The sequence below is a fragment of the Primulina eburnea genome, chromosome 1, assembly GCF_022965805.1.
Source record: "Primulina eburnea isolate SZY01 chromosome 1, ASM2296580v1, whole genome shotgun sequence".
In the NCBI taxonomy this organism is placed as follows: domain Eukaryota; kingdom Viridiplantae; phylum Streptophyta; class Magnoliopsida; order Lamiales; family Gesneriaceae; genus Primulina; species Primulina eburnea.
In genome coordinates, this window is record NC_133101.1 from 414,633 (window position 1) to 424,244 (window position 9,612).

The 9,612-nt window shown below is 34.0% G+C and overlaps 3 protein-coding genes across 5 annotated transcripts; 1 reads left to right on the top strand and 2 right to left on the bottom strand.

Annotated features, from left to right (window-relative positions):
- Positions 1-828: 828 nt before the first annotated feature.
- Positions 829-1,434, bottom strand: LOC140814514 (uncharacterized). The gene has a single exon (XM_073173533.1). The coding sequence runs from the start codon at positions 1,432-1,434 to the stop codon at positions 829-831; it is 606 nt and encodes a 201-aa protein (XP_073029634.1).
- Positions 1,435-3,494: 2,060 nt separating this feature from the next.
- LOC140828340 (protein NOI4-like) lies at positions 3,495-4,731 on the top strand. The gene is made up of 3 exons (XM_073191355.1): positions 3,495-3,701; positions 4,056-4,256; positions 4,439-4,731. The coding sequence occupies exons 1-3, from the start codon at positions 3,693-3,695 to the stop codon at positions 4,460-4,462; spliced, it is 234 nt and encodes a 77-aa protein (XP_073047456.1). The 5' UTR covers positions 3,495-3,692; the 3' UTR covers positions 4,463-4,731.
- Positions 4,732-4,793: 62 nt separating this feature from the next.
- LOC140828110 (early nodulin-like protein 6) lies at positions 4,794-7,604 on the bottom strand. Of its 3 annotated transcripts, none has more exons than XM_073191192.1 (4): positions 7,170-7,604; positions 6,727-7,088; positions 5,347-5,470; positions 4,794-5,253 (listed from the first exon to the last, which is right to left on the bottom strand). In XM_073191192.1, exons 2-4 carry the CDS (start codon positions 6,766-6,768, stop codon positions 4,955-4,957), a joined length of 465 nt encoding a protein of 154 aa, XP_073047293.1. In that variant the 5' UTR covers positions 6,769-7,088; positions 7,170-7,604; the 3' UTR covers positions 4,794-4,954. The 3 variants fall into 3 exon arrangements, with proteins under 3 accessions (XP_073047293.1, XP_073047228.1, XP_073047366.1); XM_073191265.1 differs by having other exon boundaries at positions 4,796-5,253; positions 5,347-5,484; positions 7,170-7,602; XM_073191127.1 differs by lacking the exons at positions 6,727-7,088; positions 7,170-7,604 and having other exon boundaries at positions 4,795-5,253; positions 5,347-6,653.
- Positions 7,605-9,612: the final 2,008 nt, after the last annotated feature.

The following is a 9,612-nucleotide window of genomic DNA, read 5'->3' on the forward strand; positions in this document are numbered from 1 at the left end:
TCTCGAAAATTTCAGCACCTTGTCCTAGCCGAAACTCTGCCGAAAATATTCCAAGAAAAATCGAGCCGTAGGGCCGTCGAGTGAAGAACAAGGAGCGATCCATCCCGAAGCCAAGAATCTTCGTTTTTCCAGCATTCAAACACTGTAAGTGGGCTGTTTTAAAAATTATAATTTCGGTTTATGCATATGTGAAAATTTTCGGTTTTGTTGTTTTAAAAATACGGTCGAGCACCGTCGTTTTGTCTATACGTTTTTACGAAATTTGATATGTGTATGTGTTGACACTGTGAGGATTCCCTGAAAATGGGTGGAATTCCAACAATGGCCTTAACAGTGGGATAAAACTGTTTTATGGCCTCGCCCCCTTAGAGGATTAAAACTTAGGGACTGACGTCAGTAAACCATGAAGGGTGAAAAATCGCAGTGTTATTATGTTACGGATATGATGTTATGTTATGAAAAGTATGTTGTACATTTATGATATGTTTCGAAAATGTTATTAAATTGGTTATGTTGTGTTCAAAATCTCCCATTTACTGAGTATTCCCAAAATACTCACTCCCTTACAACCCTTCCCAGATAAGTCCGAAGAGCAGATTGAGGAAGAAGAGTCGGAACAATTTTGGGGTTGGTGATCTGCCGGATTAGTAATAGGTTTATTTCGAATTTTCTGATTTAAAGAATTGTAAGACGCTTCCGCATTATTTACTATTTAGTTGGATTTCGTTATTGTAAAGACAATTGTTATTTCATTGAGATTATGATATATAAACTGGTTTCGATTTATACTGTGGTACGAAAGGCTTGTTGTTTTCAATTGTGTGATTGTTAAACGACGTCGGTGTCAATATCGAGTTTTGGGGCGTAACATCTACGACCAGGAGGATACCCCACAAGCTTATAACAAAAGTCCTTGGTATGACCATTCCAGTGACAATAATCGCAAGTTAAGATATCCTTTTTTTGATTACCAATCTTGCCTTGTGCAGAGAAGAATGATGTTGATGGTTCCTCCACAACTGAAAGTGATCTATGTGACTCCTCTTGAGATATGATAGAAAATGCTTGACCAACTGAGGGCAGAGGACTCATCATCAATATTTGGCTTCGAATTTGTGCATAGCTGTCATTGAGTCCCATCAAGAATTGCAGAAGCTTCTGCTGCTGATCGTGTGCAATATATTGCCTGGCCGTATCACATTCACATGAAGGCAGTACAACCAATGACGAATACTCATCCCATAGTTGTTTCATCTTACAATAGTAACCCGACACAGTGTTGTTAGCTTGTGTGAATCTCCCAATTTCTCGGTGGAGAGCAAAAATCCTTGAACCATCGACTTTATCATATTGAACTTTGAGATCGGACCAAACAGCAGACGCATCCATTGCATAAACAATTCCCCCAAAAATTTCCTTCGAAACCGAATTCATTATCCACGACAATACCAAATCATTGCATCTCTCCCATTGATGAAGATTTGGCTGATCAAGGGGAGCACTGGCGGAGCCAGCTCAGGCCCAGTGTGGGCTTGTGCCTACACTGGGCCAAATTTTTTTTTTTATATGTTTATGTATATATATATATATATATATATATATATATATATATATATATATTTATTTATGTCTAAATTTTTAATTTGTGTAAGTTATTATTATATGTTTAGCTGTCTATACTGATCCAATTTTTTTTTTAATATTTTGTAAACCCAAATTTTAGACTCCATTTTTTACATGTTATTAGTATCCAAGTATATACTCTATAGCCTCCTTAATGTGTTTTCTCTTCTCGAGACATGAACGTCATATACTTTGATTAACAATCATTCAAATTCATTTTAATTATTGCTTTCATCTTTCATAATCTCTAAAAAATCCAAAATGTTACCAAATTTTAGGTTCGTTTTTTCGTTCAATGTTTGTCGATCATTCAATTGTTTTCAATGCTACTAGCTGTGCGTAATTTGTGTTCAAACTTTATGACACATTATTTTTAGATATCGATTAATCATTGTTTTTTTTTTTTATTAATTATAATATATTGTTGCCTATACTGAACCAAGATCCTGGCTCCGCCCCTGAAGGGGAGGCCTCTTACAGGGTCCATCAATAAATCCAGTCTTATTTTTCGCACGTAATGCAATGAGCATAGCTCGACTCCATACTCCGTAATTATCAATTCCAGACAAGTGATCAGTAACGAGACACATATCAGGAGTATCCGACGGATGGATGTAAAGCGGATCATTGAATCCAATATTAGCTGCCATTCGAAAAAAACGATCGAAGTCTTCAACAAAACAAATCGAGCTGCTCGCGTACAGATCCTAACCCCTGCACTGCTGCGAAACAACAATTTCAAATTTGGAGAAGGATCGCTTGCTCTGATACCATGTTAAAGATTATTGCGATCTCGCGGAAAGAAAAAAGAGAACAAAACTTCCTCTCAGAACTTCCGGTGGAAAGAAATATTATTGCGGGAAAAAATTGAATCGAATTCAAAGTGTACAATTATTTATACTAAACAAAAGAAGATAAAGCGCATTTCAACAAAAACATGTTTACGTAACAAAAGAAGATAAAGCGCATTTCAACAAAAACATGTTTACTTATTTCTTTTAACTATCAACAGTATGCGATGCATGTGCAATATAATAAATAAAAATTGACTCCTTTAATTTTTAAGTTGGATTCTATCATATGGTATTGAGTGTGTAATTTTGATTTCGACATCTTTACTCTTTCTCGAAAAAAATGAATGAGTATTTTTATAGGATAGATATGTAATTAATTTGATGTTGGTGTCACCTTGACGGACCAAATCGATAAGTATATATAGGTACTTCAAGCTAATTTACATATAGTATAGTATAGTATAGTATAGTATAGAGTATGCAATTCATATTATTTATTTAATATATATTTGTCCTTTTCAGAGCTATTATATCCAATTATATAGCATAAAAAAATCCTGAATTCATATATTTACTATATTATAATTATAATATAATGTGTAAACCCTTTAGAATAACAATATTTGGTAATGTTAATGGACGTCTAAATTTGCTCTTATCATTCTTTTTAGATATTCAATAATTAAGATAAGATAAGAATCAAATTAAAATGTAAATGTTCATTCAAAAACCTCCCACGTTTTCTCTCATTGTCTCATTATTTAACCATCTCATTATCCTAACATAGAATCAAATATTATAAATAAATTACAATTTTTAAAAATAAATTTTAACTACAAAAAATATTTATATTTTATGAACATAGATTGCATGTGCTCGGTGCACTGGCAGTACTGACTAAAATTTTATAATAAACAATCATCTCACATGTCAATTGTTTGAGACGGGTATATATATATATATATATATATAACTAACTCAAACGTATGATCATTGATCGAGTAGCGGTTATTATATTTATGTACATATATATTTGCATTTGAAGAAAGAAAACTACTCATTCTTTGTTGACTCTTCAACTTCTCAAAATTCTATTTATAGCATCATATTTTTCAAATCACATCATCATCATCATCATCATCATCATCATCTATCAATTCTGGTGTGGCTCTTCATCTCCTTCCTAAAGAATCGTTCTGAATTCTCATTTATTCCAAATCTAAGTTGTTTCTAGCTTCCGCTCCGATCGACGGCCTAATTTGCATAATTAATTGAATGACGTCTGTAAGTTGCGTTTTCATGCATGCATTAAGATATTTATTGCACAAAATATGTTATTTGATTATTATGATGTTATCTGTGTCGATGTTTAAATTCTGATGATTAAACGATACAGGGATTATTGGGTTTGATTTCGTGATGAGTGTATACTAATGTATATACATATTCTCCAAATCTTTTATTATGTGATTTAATTAATTATATATCAAGAGGATTCATTACAAACCGAGAACAAATTATTTAAGGTGGTAGAAGTTTATGCAAAACGTCAACAAGAGTAGTCTGCATTTTGTATGTATATTTCTAAAATTATTATAATCACAATCTGAACTTTTGATATTTATTATTATTACGCAGCACGACAAAGGTCGGCCTTTGCCGAAATTCGGGGAGTGGGACGTGAACAATCCGGCATCGGCTGATGGATTCACAGTCATATTTTCCAAGGCTAGGGACGAAAAGAAAGCAACCGGTACAGCCACTGGCACGGCAGCACCCTCGCCGCCGCCACCTTCCATGTCTCAGCCACATGACCAATCATACAATGACCCCCGCAAGGTTTTTCTATTTCCACCCCACAGCTTATAGTGCACATTGTACATAATTTGATCAGACTTATCGATCGTATAGTAGCAAATTGTATCTAAGCTGGCAACAAATTATAAAGTTGAAATCTTTCGTGTATCTTGAACATTTTCGTTGAAATCTTTAGAAAGTTGTCTTATTTTTTTTTCCCGCAGAAAAACTGGCTGTGTTGCTTTTGAAAAGTTGGAAGAATTTGTGAAAGATGTCATCGGATGACTTAATATAACATTCGAAACGGACTGTGATCATACTGTAATTAATCTATGCTTTTATTCGAATATGATCTTCTTTGTTCTTCCTCAATATATATTGAGGACATTTGTAAAGTGAGTTTTTTAAATTGCCCGACCATTTATTATTCATGTTTGTTGTTTTTCTATTCGGATTCACTGTAAATTAGTTTAGGAAAGATTTAAGTAGCTGGCTTTAGTTTTTACGCACTCTCATGTAAAAAAATTTATGCAGTTTTTTAGATTACAAATTCCGATTGATCCATTTTCATGCAAATTCAAAATAAACATTACAATATTTGATCAAAACTCAGATGCAAAATAAAACATATATATATAACAGTTGATCCCCAACAAACTGATCAGAAATCATGAAACGTACGCTGAAATTAACTATAAAATACCAAAACTAATTAAACAACAATCCTAGGAACAGAAACATCATGCGAGAAAATGAAAAGCAGACACGATCAAGAACAGGGCATAAGAGAAAAGGGCATTGTTCTTGTAAGCATGAGACTTAGCAGTGGAATCCTCGTCCTGCCCGATAACCCAAACGATCATTCTCTGTCCCCTCTCGCAGTGACCGGTCGCCCCGCTTATGAAGTAGAAAAAGCCCGACCGGTCCAGCGTGTAGATGGTGTCCCCCTTGTTGGAGAAGAAATTGGGGCGACTGGAATTACATTCGTTGTACTCGGTCTTGTTCACTTCCATGACAGAATCTTTCTTGTATTTGAAACCTAAACACGTACACGAATGATCAATATGCATGTTAGTATCAGTAATCTTGAGCCAAAAGCTAGCACGTACTTTATTTGATTTGTAATACTTACGAACGGTGTCTCCAACCTTGAACCTCTCCCGAGAGGCCCATTCGTTGTAGAGATCGGTCTGATTCGCTGGCGGCACGGCCCAACCAGCCCTGTTGGCCGCTTGAAACTGGAAGCAACTCCCCATCTGCAACGACAGTTCTAAGACACAAACAAATGTCATGAAAACGAAGGGTTTCATGATGAACTCCATTACAAGAAAACTATATATAATATATATATATATATATATATATATATATATATATATCTTATCTTACGCTAAAAACTATTCAAGAAAACTAGGAAGAATCAGCTAGAGAGTACTGTGGATGGCTAGCTGTTGTTCTATGTATGTATATTTATATATATAGATATAGAATTAAGAAGATGAAGATAAATGCTATTATTAATTTAACGTGAAGGTGGTAATGGGTGAGTGGGGTGTAACGGTTGAGCGTTTTGGTTTACTGGGTCAAAGGACTTTGATTTTAACTTGTATAATTGTATTTTTATAATATGTAGTGCTGCGCTCTCTCATTTTTGCCTGATAGTTTTTAATTAATATTACCGAATTAATGTTGTTTATAAACTTTTTCTACTTTATTTTTATAAGTTTTGTGAACAATTCCCTATTATTTTATTCATTTGGGGTGATGGAGCAATTATTCAAGTAAGATACTTTTTGTTCTTTTAAGAAATGTATGGTATTTTTCTAATAATTCCATTTGTTAATCATATATTATGTAAAATGTTAGAATAAGTGTTAATTTATGAGATTGTGAATTTTCATTTGAGAGCTGAAAGCATAAAATAATCTCTTCATAAAACCATTCCGTAGCCATATCAGGTCATCTACTCTAAATTAATATACATAAAACCAAAACCAGAATTTTTCTGCCTACAGATATATATGGTGGCAACCATCAGAAAAATCCAGAGTCAGAGCACGAAAATCGAGTTAAGGATTGAATTATGTTAGGCCACATAATCTGATACAGGAATTTTTCTCAGCCATTCAAATGCTATGAAGTTGGAAAATTGTTTCTGCAAAATTTTCTGTCTTGACTGATAATCTTGTAATTAATGATTTGATTATATATCAATAAAGTTACAAGTTTTTTCGTAAAAAGACGATCCTTTTAAACAATTAAAAAAAGCATATATCTTAGTGGCAAACAGAATAAAGCAATCGGACGCTGAATGTACGTACTTGGTAAATCTAACATCAATAAAATATTAGCTTTGCTAAGGAAAAAAGAGACACTTGTGGTATGAAATAAATAAAGACAGAATGAATCTTTTATTATTTACACGGACAGTTAAATGCCTAGGGGAAACAACAAAAATATGTGTATATACAAAAGAGACAGAATTGAAAAACAGAAGAGTTGAAAATCTTACGTTATATGATGACGACTCTTGCAAGAGAAAACCATCGGACATGTCGGGGACGATCTGCGAATTCTCTGCATCCACATAAAGCGGGCCTTTGTTGGACCATACCTTCAAGATTTTTTGATAATCCAGCTTCGACGCAAGCCCTTGGATCGTCGCTCAGCCTCGGATCCACGGCGGAGCTTGTGACCTCCTCCTCCTTTATCTTCTTCCTCTCCACAACCTCCGAGTAGCACACCCACTTCTCCTCGCTGGAGTCCCGCTCCCTGTTCTTCATCGCGTTGCGTACAAGAGCCGAACCGTCTCCGATATCGTGACCGCCGTAGGTGTATGTCAGCGAGGCCGATGAAGGGGACGGATCATCTCGCCTGAAACCAAAAATCAAGAAACCTGAAACTTTATCCGTACGTACTTTTGAGTTTTGAGGATTCCATCAGGCCAGCCATTACCTGGTACTGTTGTTGTTTGTGGCGAAGGATGAGATGCAGGGGGTATTGGCGGAATCGTCATCGAGAATGCCAGTGAGGGTGGCGGAGAAGAAGTAGGCGACGTATTCTTGATCTTGGGTACTGATCTCTCTGTCTTGAAGTATTTGACTTTCCGGGTGCAGCGGGAATAAGTTGAGCCCGTGGGATTTACTATCAGCAACGGGGGAGGCCAGTGGTGACGACTTCCACCGATGCAGCGGCGGAGGCACGCGTTTGACCGATCCGTCTGGCTTTAACAGCTTCTTCGGCCAACACTGTAGGCAGAGGCCGAGGAATTTGGGTTTCTTCGCCTTGGCTCTGGACTTTCTAGCTTTGGGGCGTCGTTTCTTGTTCATGGAGGGAGACGGAGTGGAAGTGCTGCTGCACATACTATTATTATTATAGGCTGAGAAGCAAGTAGAAGTATCTAATGGAAAAAGGGTTTGGAGCTTTGTCGGCCCACTCAATCAGATGACGAGCCTTTCTTTCGACACGTGGAATTTTCTGATTGGGTTAGGATTTGTAGAAAGTGCGGTATCTGGATTTCCTGTTAGGGGATAGATTGGATCAAGAAGAAACTCATTTGAGGGTGTTTTAATATTTTGAAAATTCCCTTCTTTTTTTTTCCCCATTTTGGTTATATGTGGTTAAAATTGTCGAAACTATAAGATAATAAGACGGAAATTTTATAAGATAGACAACCACATCGTGCCAAAAAAAACATACAGAATTAAAATTGTAATTTTTCCTAGCTAGTAAATTAAGTTCACAGTAGTTAGTTACATACAATAACTAAAATTAGGTAAATTTAAGACTGAATTTGATTGTTATTTTATTTTATTTTACAAAGAATGATCATGGTGTCAATAAAGTGAAATATTTATTTAATCGACTATTTTATTTTTTTTTGGATTTTTTTTTTTAATTTCTGGTTTCTATCTTCAAAGCCCATTTTGAGCAAGTGTAGTGCAATAACAATTCTTTTCCATGATCCATAACCAGTCTAATCTAAAGCACTTGGTTTGCTCCCTTAATTATCGGAGTTTAGTTTCAACGGCCCCATTAGAAATGTACTGGGGCTCTTCACTGGACCACCGACCTGCTGGATTCTCTTGTGATGAATTATTCTCCTTTCAAATTCAGCCCTAATGACTAATTAAGGGTGAGCCCGCCGTCATTATTATGGAGTCTCGCTCGCATCACATCTATTACTTCTATTACTATTAACTAGTATTTAACCCGTGCGATGCACGGGCTGATATTTTTAAAAATCAGTGAAAAATGATTAGATATTTAAATTGAAAAAAATAATATAATTATAAAAAATAGAAATAAAACTATTTTTTCGCTAATTTTAAAAAACTTTCTTAAATACAACGCATATCGATTAATTTTTTTTGCCTAATAATCAGTATCATATATCAAAATTTTAGATTGTGTTAGCCTAAGGCAATGACATGATGGTTATTATGTTTAATATATTGATGTCGGCCACCAACCTTAATACATATTTAATTCTTTAATTTTCGAGAATCTACATATTATTATTGTTTAACATGTGACAAAAAAATATTTTTAAATCATAATAATTAAAATGAATGAAAAATATTTTTTTAAAAATTCAGTAATTTCGTCTAAATCCACATTCACCAACAATTTTGTGACATGACACGTGTTTGACACATTTGAATGATAACAATAATTATTTCATCAATATCTTTATCCAAATGGGTTGTGATTTTATTTACCAAATCTCTTCATAATAAACACAACAGCCTATTATTTCGAAAGAAAAATAAAAAAAATGTGATCATAAGAAAATTATGTATAAATCAGAAAAGTTATTTTAGTAACATTTATTATGTGTATTCCAAAACAATGTCAATACATTTTATGAGGTATCTTCTAATAAGATGTTCACATTCTTTAGAATTGGTTTAATAATTTCCATTACGGGAATTTTATATTATCATGTATCCGTGAACTTTGTAACATAGAAGAATATCACATTAGTAATACGTAATAATCAAAATTTTATACAAATAGATGAATAATATTTTTTACTTCTCGATCATGAAAGGTATATTTCAAACTTAATGTCTCGTTGTTCTCGTTGTTTTCATATGCAGGTAGTTCATAACAACGAACAAATTTAAATTTAAATGAACATTACATCTTGGAAAGATTCAACTCAATTTTGGATTAGATAAATTTAGTAAGATAAATAGAATAAAAATGGTTTCTAATACAATATACAATATTGCATTATTTATAATTTAAAATTCAAATAAGACATCCCAAGAGACAAAAACTATACATTGGATGCTCTTGACAGAATTATACCATACATTAACTCTTTTAAATTATTAAAATCTCGAATTGCATGCATTCGGTGTCAAACATTTCTTATTGAGGGTAATTATAC